Here is a 23,740-nt window from a genome sequence, read left to right as displayed (position 1 = left end):
ACATGTGTTTGAGTGATTGAAAGAAACACTAAGAGAGTGGGAGTTTGAAAGAATTAGCACAAGCCCATCAGTGGCAACGCATACCGTTGTGTCACCTTTTGCGTCATCAAAAGCTGACGACACCAATAACTCGTCACCATAGCTCTTTTTGTTGCAGTTTGGGACCCCCACACAGCCGTTCATTTGATAGAAGCCATCAGTCTATGACTTACAAATAACCAAATGGGAGCCTCTAGCGTCCTGCCAGTGGAATGATTCCGCCAAGCCCTTGATGTTTTGAAAATTTTATTTTAAAATTTTTAAAATTCAAGTATCATTTACTAACATGGGTTGGTTCAAGCGGTTTGACGCTTGTTCCACTTAAGCAAAGTCTCAAGTTTAAGTCCTTATAAATGCAGTAAATTTAAACTGATAAACCTTTACCACTTAGTGAGGCGAGCCAGCTCGATTGGATTATCGGGGCCCAATTGAACTTCCGGATACGATGGTTCACACTGAAAAAAAAAATTCAAGTATCATTTATATTCAATGTTATTTTAATGTAATCCAAACAAAAACTTCTTATATTGGAATGATTTTGATGAGCTTACTTAGCATACAAATTTATTAAATTATGAAATATATTGTGATTACAACAAAACTCGACGAAAGATTCTAAGTCTAAATTCAAAAATAAACTACACGTCAGAGATGTTTAAGCTACTACATTGGATTAATTAGTGCAACTAATCATGATTCAATGTTGCTCTAGTCTCGAAGTCTCAGCATTTCAGACTCAGAGGTCTGGCTCCCCCTCGTGAACTCGAATGATATCGGGTGGGCGATATGCCCATTTTACTAGTGGAAACCCCAGAGGTGTTTCCACGCTTGAGTAGCGTAGAACTTTCCCGAAACCACTGTCCCCAAATCGCTTGCCCCGTGAGTTCTGGAACTCAAAGTAGTTCTTTCCTTCTAGATCTGTACCATATCCTACAAGAACGATGGAATGGTAGCTGGGACCGTGCTCAGGATCTACATATATCTCCGTGCCATCCCAAATGCCCTGCACGTAAAAGTTATGTATAAATTAGAAAACAACATCCATGACCAATACTTGGCGGAAATAGCAAAAGCAAAGTCCTAGGGGCCAAACACATTGGACATCATTACAAAGGAAAGCACTGACATGGCGGAAACTCAAGGTTTAAAGTGTAGTAGCTATGGTGCAGCCCAACTACGCTTTCAACTACATAAACATGCTTGCTGAAATTTTGAAAAATTAGGGGAAAAAAATTGAGCAAGGTGTAAAAGCATCTAGGTCAGCCAACTTGACCATAAAGCAAAGATAAGCAAATAGCAAGAGGATCGATAAGCAAGAATTGTTCCTTGAAGACATCCAAAAGATATAAACAGTATGACTTACACACCACTGATATGGACATTCTCAAGTCATTAAGGCATATTGAACAAGAAGGTAATCTCGAAGTTACAAAAACCATACAGCAACCAATGTCCTATAAAATACTATGCTTCAATCAATTACAGCGAAACCAGATCACCAATTCTATGCTAAACCGTACTATTAACACTTAAAACACCATTAACAAATAGCACACACCTAAGAACTCATTTTTAGAAGACCGAGCAAAACACTTCTTTTGGCTAGGACAATTAGACAAGAAGCAACTACCATATAATCAGCTGGAACACATCATCCTCAGCAGCAATTAGCAGCACATATATAAGCTCGTTGAACCGACATTCGTGACATTACAAACCCAAAACAAACCGAAAACAGGATAGATACATTGCAGAAATAGCAAAAGCAATACATGATCAATACATATTACCGGTTTAAGTCCATGATCAACATCTATGTTCATAAAACATTTAAACATGCAAGTATTAGCATAGTACCGTTCTGAGTTCTTCATCCATGATTGGATCGTACGCAACTCCTGCTATCACTGGACCATCTTGGAGCGCCTTGAGCAAGGCCTCCTCATTCTCTTCCTCACTCATTTTATCGTCAACCCGCTTATAATCAATGATTTTGACACCATTCCATCTCTATATAAATAAAAGAGTATAAATATTATAAATATTATAAAAAGTTAAAACAAATAAATTGGAAAATCAACCAATATCTTAAATTTAGTATAGGGGAAATTACCTCCTTCTTAGGTCTAAAATTCTTGCGTTTTCCCCTCCACCTGCATTCCTGCTCTAACACAAGACCATTGTTCTTTACGAACTTTAGAGATTTGCTGTGTCCACAAGTATAACAATCATATTGGTCGACCGTAATTTGTCTCGGTTTCGCAGCAAGCTTCCGAGCAACTTCCTCCTTGGAGATGGTACAGTTAACCAACTCTTGTACGGATAAAACAATATCTGTATTGGGATATTTTCGTCGATACTCCGCTTCCAGCAACCCAACCGTGGCGCAAGCCCAACAAATAACTACAATCAATTGAAATTCGACCATATTATAAGCCATAAATCTATTATAATTAAGTTGATAAGTTGACTGCTAAAATTTTATCCATAAAAGAAAAAAAAAACAATAATTAACGTTTAACTTTTGTACTGTCTTAGAAGATTAATGATACTCACCCGAGTCTTTTTGGTCCCTAACTCTGCTAAGTATACCATGATCACGCCAAGTCTTTGAAGGCGGTAGGTCTGCTGGTAACCCCTACTATATAAAAAATTATATGAGATTGAGAATAACATAAAATTTATGATTTATAGTGTAATACTAGAATTAACGAAATCTATAAAGAAAGAAAAAATAATAATAGAATTTCGCTATTACTCACTTTTATTACGACCTGGTCCCTTGCTGCCATAGTCTGCACTGAAAGTTTTTTAAAAAAAAAATTATTAAAAGATGATTTACAATAAAATAGCTTAAGATTTGAAGCAACTTGCGAGAGAACCGAAGCGAATGGAACCGAATTATTTCGGTTCGGTTAGGTTCGGTTCGGTTTCGGTTTCGGTTTAAACCGATAACTTTAAAAAAAAAATTGAAAAACATCTTCTCTGTAAATCGTAAACCCAAAAGAGACGCCATGGCCATGGACACACATAGACATAAAGAAAAAGAGAGAGAGAGAGAGAGAGAGAGAGAGAGAGTTGGGCGAGGGGGGCTGAAGTGAAAGTGCGAGAGAGACGTCGGGACTCGGGTGAGTGTGTGGGGCGGGGCCTTTCAGAGAAGGGCGAGAGACAGCGGGGGTACGTACCAGAGGAAGACGACCATCGCCACCGTGTGAAACCCTTGGAGGCGCATCAGACAGGCGGAGGCGAAGGTGATGAGACAGAGGTCGATGGGAATCTGAACAATTACGGAATTGCCAATCAAGAAAGTGGAAATCAGGACAGATCCAAGCTAGAGGTCGGTCAGGTGAGGTTCATCAAGCAGGAGAGAGGGACAGCCTTGGCTGGGGGGATGAAGCCGTGATGGTGAAACTTTCACCTCAGGGGTGACGGCGGTCTGGGCTAGGGGACGGAGGCAGAACGAGACTGAGGCCGAACGAGACTGTCTGGGCAACGAGATTCACAGTGTGGGGAGCGGTAGGAATCGGAGAGGAGAAAGACTTATTAAAGTTGAAACCTTAAAAAAAAACTCTTCTTTTTTTAAATTTAATGCTCCGTTTGTTTTCAAAATCGTGATTTAAGATTTTAACTTTAACTTTAACTCAAAACACTATACAACAAAACACACATTTCAAAAGTCAAATTAGTGGGTCCCATATATTATTAAAATACAATCCCATTACAATTAATTATCTCTACCTTCCATTCATTTTATATTTCAAAAGTCAAATTGGTGGGCCTCATATATTTTTGTTTTCTTCTACAATCACAATCACAATCACAAATTCGTGACTTTAACTCCGAAAACAAACGCATTGTAAATATACTTCGGTTTCCTAATCCGGGATGGTTAATTTGGTGTCAGAAAGAATCATATAATTTGTTATTGATGAGAGCGTCGAGAAAATGAGAAGGACCTTTTATTACGAGAACTTAGGTAATCCTACTCCCGCCACCTCTTGAGCTCACGGTTACATTAGAGACTGGAAAATCGGCCCTATTTATTAGGTTGAGTACACCTCGATCGTCATAACATCTTTACTCTTAGAAAAACTCTATGGATATATTTGGTGTTTATTTATTAATATTTTAGCGATATCTCCTATATATTCTGCGAATATTTCATGAGAAATTATATTATCTCTAATTATATACATGGCAAACATATCTATATATTATGGGCAAGTGAATATCCATATCAGATTACGAGCACTACAATGCAAACCCTTTAGCGCTATTAAAAGATGGTGACGGTTCTTAAAAACCGCATGGAAATTGAACCTTGCCCTGCAGTTTAATGAACCACAGCTTAAAATTGATAATGAACAGGCGGTTCATTATTAACCGCGGTCCAATCATATGTATAGGCGGCGGATATGAAAACCGCTCAAAAAGAACCGCTCATAATCCCTAAGCTTGCGTTTTGTTTTTGAGTTGAATAAGTTATGTAACTCAACTTGATTTGTGCAATGATTGTAAGTGTTGACAAATATCATTAATATGTGAGAATATATATATATATATATATATATAGATGTGAAGGTGGATATGAAATTTATTATTAAAAAATTAATTTTAAAAATGATTAGGAAAAAGTATGAGTGAAAAAATATTATTAAATTGAAATTTTAAAATGATTAGAAAAAAATACGAGTGAGAATGTATTTATTAAATGAAAAAAAAAGATGAAATTATTATTATTATATTATTAAATTTGAGAAAAAAAATAGAATTGAGTTGAGTAAACTTCAATCATAATTTAAAAATCAAACGAAGCCTATGTTGTATTTAGTTTTAGAATTGAGTAGAGTTGAATTTTGGTTTTAATTGATTTATAATTATTATGTTGTTGAATTATGAGAAAAAGTGTGAAAAAGTAATGAATAGTTAAGAGAATTTAATATTAAAAATTGAATTGAATGATTAAAAAATAAAAAAAATTAATAATTATATTGTTGAATTGAAGATAAGAGGAGTAGAGTTAAAAATAAATGGTAAAATCAAACTGTTGTAATTTCATATTTCCCTCCACACTTTTCTATTCCCACCCCTCAAATATCTCAAGGACGTCCGAACTTCAACGAAGGAATCCATTCTCCTCGCTCTCCAATCCTCCGATCGTAAGGACACACAGGAGATGTCGCCGCCGTCGGTTTTGCTCTCCCTGCCATTGTTGCGCTTACCGCCATAGTGGCTGCTACTGTTGTCACCATCGTCCCCGCTGGCGGCTCAGGTAAACCAGATTCTGTCTCTCACGTCTCTGCTAGTCCCTCACTCTCTCTTTACTCTTCTTTGGCAAAGTCGCAGGAAAGCTTCTCCACTGTTGATGATGACGAGGAGAAGAAGAAGAAGAGCTGCGGGGAAAATGGTCTGGTGATGGATGCTAAGGGGGACAGCTCTGGCTCATCCTTCGGGCTACCAGCTGATTCCACCTCCTCAAACTGCTAGTTCTACTGCTTATTTAAGCTGCTATTGTGTTGGAACAAGGAGTTTGCGGTGGAATTTGTTGATACATTCAGTAGTATTGGCACTTAATGATTCATCTAGTGACTCAGAGCCGCGCATGATATTGGTATTGCTAGCAAAGACGATTATGATAGCGGTATGGCTAGGAAAAATGTTCATTCATTTCAGAAGTGTGAGATTTCTCGGGTGCTCAAAAAATGTTTACTCTTATTTCGTCAACCTTCTATGCTGCTTTTGATCGTGAGGATATTCATGTTGTTCTTGTCATGATGCGTTTAGTTTGATCAAGGCATGATGAGCTGCAACTTCTCTTTCTGTCTTCTCTCTCTCGTTCGGCTGCGTGGGCAAAGCACGAGCTATTGTCTTTGTTTGCAGTCATTTCTTTCAAACTATACATGAAGGCTTATACATTTCCAATGGTTATCCTTACACCTTACGATAAGCTGCTTTAGAGATTGTGTGATAGGCCTTAAAATTATTTTCTGTACTAGTGCCTCCATTGTCTATCTTAGCCTTTTCTTCCATGGGATTAATTTAGCAAATTTTGCGAGAACTAAGTCTGGCTTTACTACTTTGGAGGAGAAGAGCTTCATTTCATCTTCCCTGTACTTCTTGATCAGTCCGCTGTCTTCTTCCCCATCAAGCTATACACATGCTGTCTATCTTAGCTTTTCTTCCATGAGATGAGCATCGAAAGGGCATAGTTCATGGACTACTGAGGGAGAAGGGTAAGCTCCAAGAAATTTCTCACCAGCAGAGGTTTGTTAATGATTCTGTATAGAAATTTCCCATTAATTTAATCTTCCCATACACCAAAGGTTATTTTTTCCAATTTATAAAATAATTAGCTTATACTATAAGCTTGTTTTAGATTTATGATGCTCCAGTTTGAGGTTTTGAGGTCTTTCTACAATTGAGAGCAAGGAACAAACAGCCTTCTCTTATCAACGAAAGTACCAGTGGCAGTCAACCTTTCAAGAGAGAGCAAAGGCCACGTCCTGCGATAGCTTCAAAGGATGTTGATTCTTCATCTTGAATAATTCGGAAATTTTGGATCGTGTTTAGTGGGAAAATCCGTCAGTTTTCAATGACAATTGTAGCCCAGTTAATTATAGTTTACAGTTGCTGTTATAAGAAGTTTCTCTTTGGTGGGGCTTAGGATAAGCCTGCTAGAGCTCATCAACTTTTGTTTGGTTTGTCCATGTGCTTTCTAGGCCTTTGCTGCTTCTGTTATGGCTAGAATTGTCATGAACACCTGCTGATTCTCTTTATCGAATTCGACTCTAAGGGAGCAGTGCGGGATCAGTAGATAGGCCACAAAGACCATAGAGGGAATCTAAGATGGGCTCGGATTGAGTTCCAGGGATGGTTGAATTCATGAAAGCATAGAGAGCTTAGATTTGATCAAACATAAACCATTTAATCTTATTCCATCACAGAATTGACTCCCCAGTCCATGTTGCAAAGCACAGAAGTAGTATACCATATATCTATGGCGTGACAAGGCGATTTTACCCGTCTCAAGGGCCTCAGAGAGAGCATGGGTGAGATATAAGTGATCCTCACAATTTTTTGAGAGCAACAGAACAAGAGAACTCATGGCAAGGCCCCGAAGTTAAGAAAAGTCTCGAGACATCAGCGCTCACAGGAGCGAGGTCCCTGCATTTTTGTTCGTGAGAACTAATAATCGATACAGAGTTGCTGAGTAGCTAATTTTGGTTTTTGTGTTATCACTCTTTATAATTTTTACTAAAGTTCAATCATTTGACTTTTGTCAGACGAATGTGGCACAAAAAAAAAATTGACCGAAGAAGGAACGCGTGCCATTAATAGGTTTATAAGCAATGCATACAATGTAAAATACAGCCAATGTTTCACGTTAATGGAGCAACTTCCCCAGCGGTTCTTGACCGCAGTCTAAAGGCTATCCGACAGAAACCCGTTGTAGTTGATATCAAGATGGAGATATCTATCCACACTATATAAACCTGCCAGGTATGTCTGAACTCATAAATTCAATTCCTTCTACTTTCCTCATACACTATCTGATTAAAGCATCAGAGAAGGAAATCAAGATTCCCTCTCGATTTTCCTTCGTAGGTTGATCGTGCCGAGCTCATGGAGGTTCGAGATTTGTGGGACACACGATCGATCGGTGATTGTTGCAGGTTCAGAGGAAATCAATACGCTTATATAATTTAGAAAAGGCTAGCAATTTAATCAAAATATAAACAAAGACATATCAGAATGATTTAATTTTCGTGCAGTGGCCTAATCTAACCGACCACGCACACCGACCATAAAGATAACGCATGTAGAATTGCCATCAGAATGGGCTAAACCCTCTCACTGCTGATGAAGAGACACTTCTTTGATCTGGCAAAGGAAGCCGTTTGGCGTAGTAAGATAAAAAATTTAAACAGCAAAATACTATATACAATTGAAAGAGAAATCCTACAAGGCATGAAATTATATGATTAGTTGACCAAATTCTGCCTTCTTTTGCGCAATTTTAGCTAGTAATTTAAGTCTAATGCCCCCATTTTAAACCAAAATTAGACGTTATGCTTTGTGCTACGCATGAGATCGCACATGCTTCTAAAATACTTGTTAGTTTCCATTATCAAGAAAATTATAGTGAAGAGTTATAATTTAATTTAATCTTGTAGTTAATAATAAATTTAATTTAATCTTGTAGTTAATAATAAATTTAATTATTGGGAGATACTCTCTATTTTCAAAGGTAGTATTGTACTTCATACGAAATAACTCACATTTCATTTTTCACAAAGTACTAAGTTTTTCTTAATAAGTGCAATTCTTTACCCGTATAATACAAATATGTACGAGAGAGGTCAAGAGACCATCACATGAACTCTCTCAAACTATAAGGAACATAGTGCAATGGCACGTGGCATCGACTTAAAATCAAAAGGTCCCAACATGGACCTTGATCTAGTCTGTTATTTTTTAAATAGATGCCCTATACCGGAAATTAATTTCCTTTTCTTTTTCTATGAAACTCATAACGAAGATTGAGTACTGATCTTTACATAAACACAAAGCATGCCATCGAGGATGTTAATCTACCTTCAATCCTCATTGGGTTGCACCTCGATCCTTTCCCTACGCTATTTTGTGTTTTGTAAATTTTCTCATACGCTAGAATTTCAGTCATTATTCTTTTTTCGGTAGATAATGCTGCCAAGCCCCAAAGAAATAGAAAAACAAACAACGAAATTAAACTGCAGAAGCAGGATAATGTAGCTCCAACAAAATCTCCAGAAGGCAAGGCTCTGAAACCATCAGATGAAACCTGGTAGCAAGCATTCAAAGAGGATAGACTCAGCGACAATCATGCCATCCAATCGGCCACACAATTTCCTTCTCAATACAAATGGCTAACTTCTACCTGCCAATCCCGCGCTAACATCTACTGTATGTCCCTCACAAGAGCCATCACATGAAGCCTCTTCAACTTAATCCCAATAAAATCCGCCTATATCCGAGCTCCCGTACTAGCTCTAAACCCCGATAATACACCACAAAGCTCCGCTATCACCGTGTGCACTGTAAGGCCAATATCCCTCGCAAAGCCAGGAAGCCAGCATCCATCCTCGTTTTATACTGAACCAACGGCCCTTGCAAGACTTGGGTTCCCTCAAGAAGCCCCATCCATATTTAATACGATCCATCCCTGAGGCGGTCTTCCGGTCACTATTTATCCAACATTCAAACAAGTAATGGATCCATTATAAGAAATAAAAGATATAGTAAGGTGGAGGCTGCAGCTAAACATTGAAAAAGGCCACACAGGTGGTCACTAGTAGTCTCGTCACAAAATCTTTTATCCTCTATTTTAGATCAAGAAAAATCGAGGAAATGAGAGGGGATTTTATATAGGAGTTTTTCCCTCCATTTCACTTCTATCCAAAACAACATGAATTGTTAAGACTTCTTAAAAAATTGAAAAAAAAATCGTCTTGAAGCACCGATGATGATAGAATAGTGTCTTGAGGGGCACAGGACAGTATTTACATATTTTTCCTCCTTAAAATAAAGAGAGAAAACAGAAATAATTGTATTTTTCGATTTGATGATAGCATCTAATCAAAGGCACACCAACTCTTCTTTGGGGGTTAATTTGAATAGTAACCATATATAGGAGATAATTGCGGGCTAAGCAATAAGCACGTTAACTCTATTTCATAGAAGATATTACAGGGCAATCATAAACTGTACGTCCCATACTTTTATCTATTACGTCCGATACTATTCCCCGACAATTGCCCTTACATTATATTCCTTAAGGAGAAGGAAAGAATCTCAACCAACACAGAAAAGAAACCAACAAAAAAAAAAAAAGTTCCAAATAACAGGAAAAAAAATTTAATGGTTCGGTACTCGTAATAAGCAATATTTCGGATTCGAGTCCGTGTGAATGTAAAAAAATTCACGTTATGATAGTTTTAGTCTTTCGTGGGCTGACTCGATTCGATTGGATTAATCGGAACCTAATTAATCTTTCGAATGTCGGAATTCAAAAAAAAATTACAATCAAGAAAGAAGTCACATCAATCATAATTTCAATCCCGATTCCAATTCCAAAGACGACAGGATTTCCTCAGCCAAGTTTGAATGTCACCCAACTCACCTGCCAGTGGATGGGATGGGCTTTCCTTCTTTGGGCTCAGTCCCATCCTTCAACTTACCATAGTCACGGCCTCTTCTTATTATTGTCACCCCCCAGTAAATTCCCCAAACGTCCAACCCAACCCAACCCAACCCAGTGATGGAGGCCAGTGTGCGGACCCCACCAGCTGGAAATCTGAGTTGCTGAACGTGCCACTCGGTGGGGACCACCCTTCAACTTGGTTCGAGTGTTGTGGGCGGCGCCTCATCCTACAACGCTACAGTTGCCCCCTACTTCCTCCCGTCCTCATCATCATAAAATTGCGTCCGTCCAATTATTACATAATCCGAGTCCAATAACTTACGCGGAACGACAGACTCATAAGTTAACTGACGAATGTTTTGGCGCTCCATTTTACATGTGAGAACATAGTGATCGATTCCTAAATTGGTAAGCTAGTTTCGATTCGTCTCCTCCACCGGATCCCATTCTGCATTTACTGCACGTAATCTCCGCTCACCGGTACAAACAGACTCTCCATCTTATTATCATTCCCGTTGTTTTGTTTCTCATTTTCGATAAATCCGAGAAAAATTTTTCATAAAAATTATTCTTATCTACAAGCATGGTAGAAAGTAGAAACCCACCGTGCTGGATTTGTTTGTGTGCAGAAAGGGGAGACCGGTTTTCCTGTGAGGAATTTGGTTATTTATTTGTATGTCACAGACTGACGACTTCTGTCAATGGACGTGTACGTGTGGGTCCCACCCCCGATTTTCTGGTCGATATCTCTTCTTTTCCTCTGTCATCTGCGTTGCGATGCGCTTCTCTCTCAGTCGGAACATCGTTAAAACAAGCAGCTCTGGTCCCTGTGGGCCCCATCCGTCATTATCCCGCTGAAGAACTTTTTCTCTGCGGCCCCGTTTGTTTCCGTGCCCTTGTCCTCAGTTGCAGAACTAACAACAACAACAACAAGAACGTCGACTCGGGTTCGGGTTCGGGCTCGGAATCGGAATCGGAACCGGAATTGCACTCGCCGACTATTTATTTAGCCGGGTCATAAATCACATTGCCATAGTTATCAGGCTCATCGCAATTGCTTAGCGGAGGTGTCCGGGGAGTATTGCACGAAACTAATTGCTTTTTATATCGAATGAATTGAGCCAACCGTGTCCACTCTAGCGCATCTTTGAGAGGTGAGGCCTGCTCAGTACAAGGGACGATCATACGGTAGAGACTATCACGTGAAAAATGAATTACAAGTAGTTGTATCAACCATACAACTGATGAGTTGATAAGCTTATTAATTAATTTCCTCATTTCAGGAAGTTTGTTTTCTCAAACTTAAACATACTGTGATCTTATTGTATCTGAAATTAGCGTCGTGCAGAGAGGCACTGGCTCCCATTAGAGTTGAGAAAAGTTATAAAATTATTCATATTATGTTAAATTTGTCATTTTCTTTATAATATTATTTCCTTTTCTCCTTAACTTTACAATATTATTGTTCCCACATCTTCCATTGAATTTCACTCTCCTTGGACCAAACTCCTAGATCTCTCTATGTTGCTAAGCCTCTCTATGCGATCAACTTCACATCCTCATGTCTCTTGGTTAACATTTTTTTTTATATGTATCTTGATAATTATTATTTGAAAGGTTTATGGGCCCCGATTAATCTAATTCGATATGAATCGACCCACTAAAAACTAAAGCTCTCCTTAGTTAAAAATATCTTCATTAGTTCATGCTATTCTTGAAATTCAAAGTTTCTTTTTTTTTGTTTTACATAATACTACAATTAATTATATACTTTTGTTAATATTTTGCTCGAACAATCAGTTATGAAATATCCCAAAATGGAAAAAAGCACGAATTTTACCTCAATTTTTGTTTACAGCTAAAATTGAAACTTCTTTTAAATTTAAGCATGTATTTTCAAATTTATATTGTTTATAGCAAAAAATAAATTTTATTAATTTTTTCACCACTTATATCTTTCTTATATTTGTAAAACACATTTATCAAATTAAGAAATTAAAAATTAAAAATCACAAATAAATAAGGAGCAGATCAATTGACAAGAGGAGAGGTAGGGGCCAACATCGACGACCAGTATTTCGTATAGGGTGGCTGCACTTCGTAAAGTATAATTAATGTTTATTGCTCAGCATCCATTTACCCTATTTTCCATTGTCCGAATAACCTTCTACTAATTTTGCTAATTTTCGTGTACGTGGTCAGTTTAGCTTGATCGAGGAATGTTCTTGTCATCATATACTTAACAGAAAGAATGTTAGTAATAATAATGAAAAGCTAATTTTATAAATATGTCTGTTCTCATTGCCCTCGGCAAAAGGACTTACGAAAATGACTCAAATACTGTCTATAATTGTATGTCACTCGTCGCTCTTCTTTGCTAACCGCTGCCCCGGCCCTCGGCAACAAATATGTACTCACAATCATACTCACGCTGGGATTAATGTGATACACTTTTTACTTATTTTAAACTTTTATCTTTCATTAACACCAACTATTGCACTACAACCTTATAGATAGACTTGGTGATGCAAAGAATTGTAAAAATCGATTTACACTTTATAAATTGTAATTCACTTCTAATATCGTGCGAAGAAATGTGTCTCAGGAATTAGACCACATGTGTGTGATACAACCATTTTGGGCCTTTCCTATTTCTCGATCTTGATCATCAGAAATTACGAAGATGATATTATGAAGATTGTTTCTACACATTGGACTTATCGATGTCCCAAAATGGGTCAAGGGCAAATCGTCCTCAAGCACCGAAGGAAAATTTTCCAATAATAAGATCGTAAATTAGATCTCAATTTTGCGCCCTACAAAATCTCAGTTACTCTTGGTGGGCCATGCTATATATAAGCCACTATAATTTTTTTTTCTTGGCAATAAAAAGAGATTTAAAAAATGTATTTTCTGGCGACATTCAGTAATCAATGTGGCTTTCATGTTATGAGCAGTTGCCCCATCACTATATATATGAAAGGCTCATATAATTCACAGCAGAAACTAGAAATAATGGTTTTTTAAAGAACTCATTTATTATTATATGGATCCCCATATATATATATATATATATATTAAGTTATATGGACCCATATAGATCACCTACGTCTATCATGATCTCTAGCTTTGCTCAAATACTTTTTTCTTTATTATATTTCAAAAGTAAAATAGTCTATCTTTATAATCGTTCGTTGAGTTGTTCCATTTAAAACTTTTGTTATTTTATTTGCAATCAATAATAAACTAATCTCGAATTGTTGGCTCTTAACTTCTTTTAAATCATTTTCTTAACTGTTACTTGCTTTCCAAGTGATTGGGTTGTTGATAATAAGATATAAAACAACTTGGAGCCATTCTAAATCCCCACCCTCTATGTTAGAACGGCAAATAAAATTAACGGAATTTAACTTTTTCACGCTAGACTTACTTTTATTTGTATTTGGACTCTTACACTTGCCTCGAATATTTATGAAATCATCTTACACTTGCCTCGAATATTTATGAAATCATCGCCATAAATGTCGATTATAGTAAGATGATAGAGTAAAGCAATTCACAATATATGCATACATAAGCATGGAAGTAGCGAGTTCAGAATTGTTTCTAATTACATAAGAATTTATGGTGATCCCTGATAAAATTATTGTCACAGTTATGACATGCAATATTCTAACTTAAGAAATTTTTTTAACATAGCTCGTGATGTACTATTTAATTTAGATATTCCATCATAATGATGTTTACAAGGCATTAAGATTACGAAAGCAACTAGCGAAGCATGCAATGAGAAACCATTGAGTAATAATGTATAACATTTGTTTAGTTTGACAGGGAAGATTATACTATAACGAGTAAAACTTATCGGCATACATTAAAATTTTTTAATAATGAAACATCTATGTATAGATTTTGTATGTTGATATCTTATGACTATATCTCCAAATAAAAGAAATCCACAGATGGATATAATTGAAGCATTGGAAAAAAAAAAATGAATCTCAAGGTATCATTTGCCAATTGCCATTGACAAAGAAGTCAAAGCTCTCTCTCTCTCTCTCTCTCTCTCGTGCCCCACTCTCAAGTGTTTGGGAAATATGGGGGAGAAGACAATAAAGAGAAGTGGGCCATATGAAACCTAATTTATATTATTTTATATCAAAAAATTACTGTGATAATCGTAATGTTGGAGTATTATCATATTGATGCAATGTGACACGTGGCAGTTGTGGGCCCTCCTTTCCCATTGCCACTCGACCCCTATGGCGGGCCCACTTTAGGTGGGAAAAAAGAAAAGGAAAAAGAAACTCGTTTTATTAGGGGAAGGAAAAGTGGGGTCCAACAAAAATTATAGCGACTTTGTCAAGGGAAAAAAGAGAAAAATAAGATTAAAATGGGAAAGGCCATTAAATAATAATGGTGGGGTGGGGGCCAAAGACAGAGAGACATTGATCCCACAAATTATTCCCTAGATCCCCCAAAGTCATACCGCCTTCCATGTTAAGCACTCCATTCTCCACTCCCTCACCCCCACCCCCACCCTTTTCAAACTCTCTTTGTGATGGGTCGATAATTTATTCAAACCTCATAAATGAATTTTCCAAAGAGTGATTCAAAGATAGTACACGTAAAAAAATAATAATAATAATAAAGTCATTATAATTGACGCTTTTACGATCGTTAAATTCTCTCCATAAATTATGTTCATATAGTAAAACCAAAATAAGTAATGAATACATCACCACCAAAGGGTGGTTTAATAATCCCAAATTCACTCCTATGTTCTTTAATAATTTCAAAGTTCCAAGTTTAAATTCCTTTTATATATTTGCGTTAAACATTTGTTAGGAGTACTATTTAGAATCTGCGAATACTCACTATTATTAACTAAATCATGCCTTTAGTAGTGCTACGCTGATGGCATTAGTAATTGTGCTGATTATTCAGTTAGTTTGATTACAAGAGTTTAAACATCGTGTGATGGTTGTTGTCCACCTTTTTACTTATCAAATTAGTAATTAATACATCTTTTGTTGCTCCTAGAAAATCGACATATCGGGCCATTACTTTCGGTCTCCATTTATGTGAAACAATCGAAGTCTATCCTCTGTTTGTATTGATGGATGGGAAAGTTATAAACCTCCCCCTCATCATTTTCCTTGTACACAGACACGGTAAAGGTAGGAGACTCGGAGGAAAAATTACATCCAATTTTTTCGGGTACAAAAAAGAAGTCGATACGCCCAGTACAATTTCATCGAATTTTTTACTTAAAACAAAATTGAAAAGATTAACTTTTTTTGTTTTGTTTAACTTTTCTCCTATTCAAGATAATTTTTGGCAATGATTACCGAGAGAGGGGTTATTTTGCAATTGTCAATGCGTTGAATTTATCCGAGGAAAATATCAACCCTAAAATCCAACAATCTTTCAACCTAATCTCCCACCAATCAGATTGGCCCTAAAGCACTAAAGAACACGTGGTGAGGAAGTGTGACATGAACTAATAATTAGTAGGTTTATAAACAGAGCTATCACATGGAGCTGAGATCAGACAAGACAAAGATAAATAAATTAGAAAACAAAAGAATATCTTAAAAGCTTTTCTTCAACGTAACGACAAAATAATTTAAATAGGTAGATTTGTTATGTTAAGTACATGTATTTGTCGTCCAATCAATTTTTTTTTTAAATTTAAATACGATAAGCAGATAACATAAAGAGAGGAAAAGTCCACACTTGATATCCGCAAGGGAAAAGATATGGTGGCCAAGTGTCACACACTTTCCACTAATTAGTGGGTCCCTTTACTTTTTCCTTTTCTTTCGTTGGTTTTTAATCTCCCTTTTTCATTTTGTCTCACATCACAAGAGATGAGTGCCCGAAGTAATAATGCCATCCAACACAACATATTTAATGGATCCGTAGGCTTCCCATTCATCCACCTCGACTTATCCCATCTGCCTATCCTCTCAGTAGTAACATTACATCCATACAATACAATACAATACAATACAATTCAAAGAAACATCTTATCCCGGAACAGAACCCGATCCCGACATCATTTAACAGTTACCGACTTAAACCGTCCAAAAATGAAACCTATTCAGTGGTCAAAAAATAAACACCTCTTAGCAGATGGGGCAATGGAGAGTAATGGAAAAGAATGTGAAGGGGGGGGGGGGGGGGGAGGATCATGTTTCCATGTGACAAGGCATATACATTAATTGTACACCCACCACAGCAATATCCATGTCAAAATGACATAAATTTATGTAGTCAAAGAGGACACTTTTTTTTTTTTTGCCTGCTCTCTCTCTCTCTCCTCCCCCTTCAGATTTTTCTCCCTTTCCTCTTTTAGCTTTTCTCAAACCAGAGAGAGAGAGAGAGAGAGAGAGAGAGAGAGAGAGAGAGAGAGAGCAGGGCAAATGCCAATAAAGAACTGAACCAGAAGTGGAAGGGGGGTAGAATGGCTGCTCTTCTTCTTCTTCTTCATTTCTTGCTCTTTCTTCCTCCTCTCCCACTCTTTCAACACACAAAAGATTTGGATTTCCCAACCCCCCCCCCCCCCCCCCCCCCCCTTTTCATCTGTCCTTCCCTTCCTCCTACAAAAACAAAAACATTTGACAGAGATTTGATTGTTCTCTACTGCTTCCTACCCCCCACCACTCAAAAACCAATCAACATATTTCCATCAGATTTCCCAAATGTATCAACTAACTCTGTCAGATCTTATAGACAGAACAAAAAAGGAAAGGGTACACCCAAATAGATTTTACACATTTGCAGGAGCCCCGACCCCCCCCTGGGTTAAGAATCGCCACCCATTCATCCCCCACCCCCGCCTCTGTTCATCCGATTCCCTCCAAAATTGCAGGGTGTGCCATGGCGGAGCCGATCAGTTGGGTCCGCCTGCTTCATTGTCTCTCTCTTCTTCTTCCGATTACGTGTCCGTCCGTCTTGATTCTTCTCGAGCTGCATATAGACAAGCAAAATTTGTGACTTAATGGGTGTCATGAACTTCTTATAATCTCAAGAAGCACAAATTGGTTTCCTCTCTACTCACCAGCAGCAGGTTGTTTCTGCTCGGCTGCTTTCACCTGAACCGCGTGAACGTAAGGGAACCCAGCAGGTACGATCTGATGAGGACCCGCAGAGGACTGGGCCACAGCAGAAAACTGGGCAGAATGGAGAATTCCCTGCGAGGGCAACCCCCCACCCTTCAGATTGCTTGCAGCAACTGCTTTCACGGGATCGCATGTACTTGAATTAGCAAGTGAGACAGGAGAACAGAGTGATAACATCCCAGATGAGGAGGAAGGAGTGGCCGTTGAGCCCTGAGGAGGCTGCTGCTGCGATGATTTCGCATCACTGCTTCTCCTCCCATGGTAGTACCCAGTGGCAGCGGAACCAGCTGAGGAAGACGTCGAATGAGGCTGCTGGACCTGGACATAGGGGTGGGCAAAGAACAGCTGGGTCTGCTGCTGCTTCGGAAGCTGCTGAGGGAGCTGGTGTTTCGTTTGGCCACCTGATGAGGTCATAATGTGAGAGTTCCCCAAGATGGATGAGACAGCTGCAGCACCGGCAGGGGACTTATGACCTGCCACTGAAGGGGAGCTGCTCTTGACCTGCTGTGATGATAGAGTTGATCCTTGGTTGGTCTTGTTGCCCGTGGAGGCAGCAGCAGCAGTTCTTGGGCTTCCACCAGTGCTCTTGGACATGGACGAGGTTGTGGGAGACCCAACCATTAATGGAGGAGAGGGAGACAGGTTAGAGCTTGGAAGCTGCTGCCCTACAACTTGTGGAGAATTGGGGCCTTTCGAGTTGGCAGCAGCAAAAGAGATCTGTGTTTGGCCTTGGAGCGTCCGCCCTTGCTGTGGCTGGTGATGGTTCTTCAGAGCCGATGAAGAGTTCAAGGCAGACGGGACTTGGGAAGCTCCTGGTGTTGCTCGAGGAGAGTTCTTCCACTGAGGGGACTGGTTTGGACTAGTAGTGCTCTGGACAAGGTTTTGTGGGAACGGGGACAAAGCACTAGGAGATTTTCCAGCTGCTGCAGTATGTGCTGCAGCCGAAGAGAAAGGTGGGAGCTGCTGATCGGTGCAGACACTCACACTACTCGTCGTTGGGGCCTTACTCCGAGCAGCCGCTGCTGCTCCAGCAGCAAACTGGCGTTGCTTTTGCATCTGCATGATCTGCTGCTGCTGGTTCCGCTGCTGAGAAGCCGGGGAATTTAGGGTGTTTACCACTGAAGGCATAACAGAGCCGGAAGAGCGGACTGGAGCAGACCCGAGGTTCAATGTTTGGGCAGAGCTGTCCACCACGTTGCTGCCAGGTAATGAGACAGAAGCCTCTGCCATCGGATCTTGCCTAGAGAAGGCAATGGACTGCCCCATGTTGGTTGAGCCTTTCGTCTTTCTTTCTTCTTCAGAAGCAGCATCATTGCCTCCATTTTTACCCTCATCGGAGGGGCGGTAATTTTTCTTCTGCAGTGCATTTTGTGTGGCAGCAGCTGCTGCATATACCTGGTAGCTATGTCTTGTGGCCTCAGGGAGGCTCTGGAGGATGGCGTGGTTCGACGCAATGGACGAGATGTCTATGTTTGGAGCAGTGGACAAATTATTTAATGAGCCAAAAGACATGGCAAAGGCCTGAGAAGGGAGAGAATCAAATCCTGCAGCCTTGGCTCCCATGAATTGCTGCTGCTGCTGTTGCTGATGCTGTTGCTGCTGCTGCTGTGCTGCTGCTTCTTTTCACTAGTCTTACTTGCATTTGCAGGGTTGGAACCAGCCATCTGTGCAGCAGATATCAGAGCGAAGTTCGGTGGATGAAGGGGCAGGGTGAAGTTCTGGCCATAGTTATTCACATTGGATCGGCGGGTATCAGCTGACAAAGGGCTATCTTCAGCACCGACCTCATGATCAAGTGGCCGAGAATGATGAGAAGAGCTGTTCTGACTCTGTTGCTGAGAAGGCAGGCCTTTAGATGTGGCAGGAAAGCCCTGCAAGCTACCGTTGCCAACACTCGCATGTAGCGGTCTCTGCTGCTGTTGGCTCTGCAAGTGCTTCTGGGACGATGCGGGTCCACTTGAAATGGAACTGTTCTGATGACCAGACTGGGCCATCTGTGAAGGGGGAGCAGGGGCCTGCTGTTGGAGCTGCGATGGGTGGAGCATCTGAGACGAGTAGAATGATCCACTGAAGAAAGGCATTGCCTGGGCATGAGAGCCACGGTAAGTTGGAGCAGTACCAACGTGGGCGGGAACTGGGAATGGGTAGGCATTGTTCTGCAAGATGGCCAGGTACTGGGTCTCACCGCCAGGCATGTTGGGGTAGTTGAAACTCATAGCAGTAGCTGCTGCCGCGGTGGCCGAGGTGGAGGTGGAAGCACCGGATGAGGCAGTGCTACTGCCAGGGTTCTGGGCTTTCCCCTGCCCTTGCCGGACCGAAGCAGCCGCAACTGCAGCATGTTGCTGGCTCAGAGGGAAAATAAATGCTGGTCCCTGCTTAAGCGCATGAAGAAAATGGGGAAAAATCAAAACTACTCGCCGAAAAAGTAAAATGTTTTCTTTATCAACCCAGAAGATTACATCTGGATTAAAAGTTGAAAAATCCTTACCAGGATATTACTGGGTGGTGCTCCAGGAGGCAGAGTCTGCTGAAGCAGGATCTGCTGCTTCCTCTGGGAAGGCTCAACGCTGTTTGCAGGGGGAGAGGGCTTGCTGTCCTTCCCCGGGAAGACGCCGAGATTTTGAGCCTTCTCAGACATTGCAGTCACAGCTCTTCCGGGCAGTTCGGCAGATGGAACAACATTGGGCTTGGCCCCATATAGAGAGGCCGATCCTGCTGCTGCAGGCCAGAAGGGGTTCATCCTAGTCAACTGCTGGTGATATTGAATGTTTCGCGCAATGTAGAAATGGGTCGCACACTTTTTGGGCGGTGGCTGATTGAAAAGCCACTGAGGAGGCTGCAGACACAGATTCATTCTGTGTTAGAAAACCAATAGCAAGAGGAGAAGGCCGAGGACAAGGAGCAGGAAAATTACCTGGATAGCTGCAGGAGCCACGGCACTTCCATCCATGGACACAACTCCTTGAAAAGGTGTCATATACCTGCTCAGGTCAGGAATGTCAATTCCCCATCAAAGAAAAGGAAAAGAGACGAAAGTTTCCGGCTGATAGTAACTGAAACAGTACAACTACACCCGAAAAGCAATGAACTCTGAACAAATCCTTACCCCATGGGAGGAAGCCCGCCCGGCCATCCAGCAACAGACATCGGGAAAGTCAAGGAATTGGTGGGTTGAGCTGAAAACCCGACATAAAACAAATCAGTAAAACCAGACTCAAAAGAAAAGCAGGAAGAAGCTAAGTTTAGGTAAAAGAAGAGAAACAACAGAAGTAGGATCAAATCAAATTACCAGTCTTCTCGGAGTGAGAATGCTGCTGCTGCTGTTGCTTATGCATGGGCTGATTGAGCTTATTAGAAGTGGTCCCAGTGGCGTTGCCATTTTCGGTGGGCTTTTCCAAATCGAGCTGCAGATCGATGTTCTTCTCCTTGTGAAGAGCTTGCTTGTGGGATTCAGCTTTCACCTCCCCAGAACTTGCATTGGCTTTCTCCTTCATTGACTTCTCATCATCCTTGATCAGGGTCACTTCCTGCAGATAATCCCAGACCAAATCAAAAAGATGAGATTTTTCACGCTCTTTTACATCAACCAGGAAATGGGTCACTGGAAAAGATGGCAAATATCAATATCCCACTCACAGTCTTCATGTCCGATATCGAAGGCTTAGGATCTTGAGCTGCGAAATCGATATCAACGTCCCTTTCCTGAGAGGATCTTGACGGTGGAGGAGCCTAAAATCCAAAGTTTGAAGAATAATCACACTGAAGCCCCAAAAAACCTTTCTTTTTTTTTCCCCCTACTTTTCACGGACAAATCAAATTTGGAAAGAGAGAGAGAGAGAGAATGTGTCTGAAGAATTAGAGATTCCCGCACCATCAGATCTATCTGGAATTTCTCTTCTCGTTGGCTCTCAATCTCATTCCTGAGGAGACATCAACCAAGAACAGATTCAGGGCAAACCCATCAATGGATTCATCATCCAAAGTGTTTGACAAAAAAAAAAACAGGAAAGAAAAAGAAGGTAAAATATAAAATATTAAAAAAAAAGGTTCTTTGGGTGCTCACGCTTTGGTCGCTGTCATGCTATCCATACGATCATCATGCAATCGGAGACCACAAGATTCCTTCTTGGGAGAAGATTGAGGTTCTTCCTTGGCCGCACCTGCCTCCCTGATCTCCGATTCTCCTACCGGCAAAGGCTTCGAATCGGGCCCCACCGCAGCGGTCTCTGGCTTCACTGGCTCCGGCTCTGCAACCGGCTTGGCCGTAGCTAAATCGTACGGAGTCCCGCCATTCTCAGCCGTAGCAGATCCCCTCGCTCGGTCTAGATTTGGTGAGGTTGACCCCACCTTTGCCGCTTGATCGGTGTCGGCCTTGGACGGGGCTGGAATGGGGCTACCCCGGACTGGGAGGATTGGCTGGTTCTCGTCATCGTACTTCACGGGCCGCGGCTTCTTCCTCTTCGGTGCTGCAGATTCCGAACAGAACAAGAAAAGAGAAGATTAAGGTGACTTCAATCAGCGCATGAAGCAAAACTCTGAGCGCCGTGATACCCACCAATAGCAGTCATGGGAGTGGCAGAGGAGCTGGAATTTTGAGGCAAAACTGAAGAGGACTGAGGAAGAGCAGCAGAAGGGGAGTTAGAGATGGGAGATGAAATTCGGGATTTCGGGTCTCCGCTGAATCTGCTCTCCTCCCTGAGCTCGAACCTCATCGAGTCAGTCCCCGCAGCTTCGTGCTTTGATGGAGGGACCTGAGGCTGCCTCATCATCCCATAGAGCACCTCCGCTATCTCTATCTCGATTTCGTCCTGATCTGAAGATGAGGACTTCGAGGATGATTTCGGCGGTCTCGGCTTCAGCCCATTTGCCTTCTGCAGAAATCAGACCACAGAGTTAAACGACCGAACTGATGAGTGGATGAAAGATGAGTGAAAATTGACCACTCAGAGCTCACTGACCATCTTCTTCCGGGCTGAAGCGTTAGAAGAAGAAGGTGAGACCGGCCGCACCGGAGACGCCGCCATGGCCGCCAAGCTTGACCTTACCGGCGACGTCGAAGCCTGCCGGAGTATCTGCTCCCCGGCACTCCCCACAGCGACATGGCCACTGCTTGAGAGCCACTCGTGAGACCTCTTTGTCGAAGCTGACAACCACAAAAAAGGGGGAAGGAGAAGAGAACCAAATCAGAAACCACGAACCCTAAATCGCAAGATTTCTGGAAAAAGATGGCGGATTTAATCAACGAATTTTTCTCCCACCGCTCTACCTGACCGAGCCTTCCGCGGGACTGACACACCAATCATCTCGTCTGCAGGCTTCCACGGAGCTACCGGCCTGAACACCTTAGCCGCCGCCGCGGTGGCCGGCGGCGGGAAGCTCCGGCGACTGTTCTGGTTCGACAAGGATGAAGACAGCGACGGAGGCGGGCCAGTGGGGGGAGGCGGCAAGACCCTCATGTGGCCGCTGCCGCCAGCTCCGCCGTCGTCGTCGTCGTCCTCCTCGTCGTTGACGCTCTCCTCGGAGCTGTCGTCACCGCCGTCCTCCCTGTTGCTGCCGTGCATCAGTCTATCAGCTCTTCGCCGCTTGCTCCGGCTAAGCCGATCCCTGTCCCGGTCCCGCTCCCTGTCCCGATCCCGATCCCTGTCCCTCTCCTTCTTGCCGCTCCCACCTCGATCTCTCAACCTCGCCGTCTCCGGCAGCTCGACGGGGCCATCTTCCTCTGCAAGAAACAGAGACCCAACTCAAATCAGAAACTGGGTCGCTCCAGTGGGCTGAGAAGATGGAAGAGGAGAGCTAGATCTGGTACCTGGTGAGTCTCTGAGGCCAGTCCGGTGCCTCCTCCTGGACAACCCATTAGAAGCCGCCATAGTAGTAGTCCTCCGAGCTTCTCTGCTCCTATCCATACTTTGTCTGGTACTCTCTTATCAGATAAGCCACACACAGGAGATTGATTCTATCTCTCATCACCGGAACCCCACCATAACTCGCCGGAAATTGATCGGAAATTGCAGAATACCGGAGCTCCTCCCCCCCCCCCCCTCTCTCTATTACACACTGGAAAGATCTCACCTTTCGCTTATCTTCTCTCTCTCTCTCTATCTGCTCTTTCACAATCCCTTCTCCGACTCTCTCTCTCTCCTTTCTCTTCCTCTTCTCTCTCTTGTTGTCCTTTTATTGTGCCCTCATCTCATCATCTTTTGGCGATTTCACTCTCAGCGGAAACCCACTCGAAAGCCCCGTGGACGGCTAGGATCTAATACCCTGTGACATGGTCCTCTCTCAGCCGTCGATCCACCGACACACCCGACGGCCCAGATCCTCCCTCACCAGCATGGCAACATCATGGCCGTCCGTTGACGGGCCACTTTTGCCCTTTCGTGTACCCACCGCCACG

General features: G+C 41.6%; 2 protein-coding genes across 3 annotated transcripts; both read right to left on the bottom strand.

Annotated features, from left to right (window-relative positions):
- Positions 1-590: 590 nt before the first annotated feature.
- On the bottom strand, positions 591-3,655 carry LOC116206770 (cathepsin 7-like). 2 transcript variants are annotated; one of them, XM_031539575.1, is made up of 6 exons: positions 3,225-3,655; positions 2,802-2,834; positions 2,596-2,677; positions 2,153-2,442; positions 1,897-2,049; positions 591-1,042 (listed from the first exon to the last, which is right to left on the bottom strand). In XM_031539575.1, exons 2-6 carry the CDS (start codon positions 2,829-2,831, stop codon positions 776-778), a joined length of 822 nt encoding a protein of 273 aa, XP_031395435.1. In that variant the 5' UTR covers positions 2,832-2,834; positions 3,225-3,655; the 3' UTR covers positions 591-775. The 2 variants fall into 2 exon arrangements, with proteins under 2 accessions (XP_031395435.1, XP_031395434.1); XM_031539574.1 differs by having other exon boundaries at positions 2,802-2,839; positions 3,225-3,651.
- Positions 3,656-16,131: 12,476 nt separating this feature from the next.
- LOC116208643 (protein TIME FOR COFFEE) lies at positions 16,132-23,493 on the bottom strand. Its single transcript, XM_031542175.1, has 14 exons — positions 23,153-23,493; positions 22,613-23,065; positions 22,305-22,489; positions 21,902-22,217; positions 21,410-21,812; positions 21,218-21,266; positions 20,983-21,075; positions 20,636-20,873; positions 20,453-20,522; positions 20,261-20,327; positions 19,835-20,182; positions 19,004-19,718; positions 17,286-18,962; positions 16,132-17,194 (listed from the first exon to the last, which is right to left on the bottom strand). Exons 1-14 carry the CDS (start codon positions 23,247-23,249, stop codon positions 17,163-17,165), a joined length of 4,743 nt encoding a protein of 1,580 aa, XP_031398035.1. The 5' UTR covers positions 23,250-23,493; the 3' UTR covers positions 16,132-17,162.
- Between the last annotated feature and the right edge of the window lie 247 nt (positions 23,494-23,740).

The sequence above is a fragment of the Punica granatum genome, chromosome 5 (assembly GCF_007655135.1).
Source record: "Punica granatum isolate Tunisia-2019 chromosome 5, ASM765513v2, whole genome shotgun sequence".
In the NCBI taxonomy this organism is placed as follows: Eukaryota; Viridiplantae; Streptophyta; class Magnoliopsida; order Myrtales; family Lythraceae; genus Punica; species Punica granatum.
The sequence above is the reverse complement of the archived record's forward strand: the minus strand, read 5'-3'. Positions and strand labels throughout refer to the sequence as shown.

Coding starts and splice junctions, on each gene's coding strand:
- LOC116206770 (XM_031539575.1), bottom strand. CDS start 2,831: ATGGCAGCAAGGGACCAGGTCGTAATAAAA. Junction 2,443..2,595: donor TAGGGACCAAAAAGACTCGG/GTGAGTATCATT, acceptor AATTGATTGTAG/TTATTTGTTGGGCTTGCGCC. Junction 1,043..1,896: donor TGGATGAAGAACTCAGAACG/GTACTATGCTAA, acceptor TTTTACGTGCAG/GGCATTTGGGATGGCACGGA.
- LOC116208643 (XM_031542175.1), bottom strand. CDS start 23,249: ATGGATAGGAGCAGAGAAGCTCGGAGGACTACTACTATGGCGGCTTCT. Junction 20,523..20,635: donor TTCTCACTCCGAGAAGACTG/GTAATTTGATTT, acceptor TCGGGTTTTCAG/CTCAACCCACCAATTCCTTG. Junction 20,183..20,260: donor TGGCTCCTGCAGCTATCCAG/GTAATTTTCCTG, acceptor CTGTGTCTGCAG/CCTCCTCAGTGGCTTTTCAA.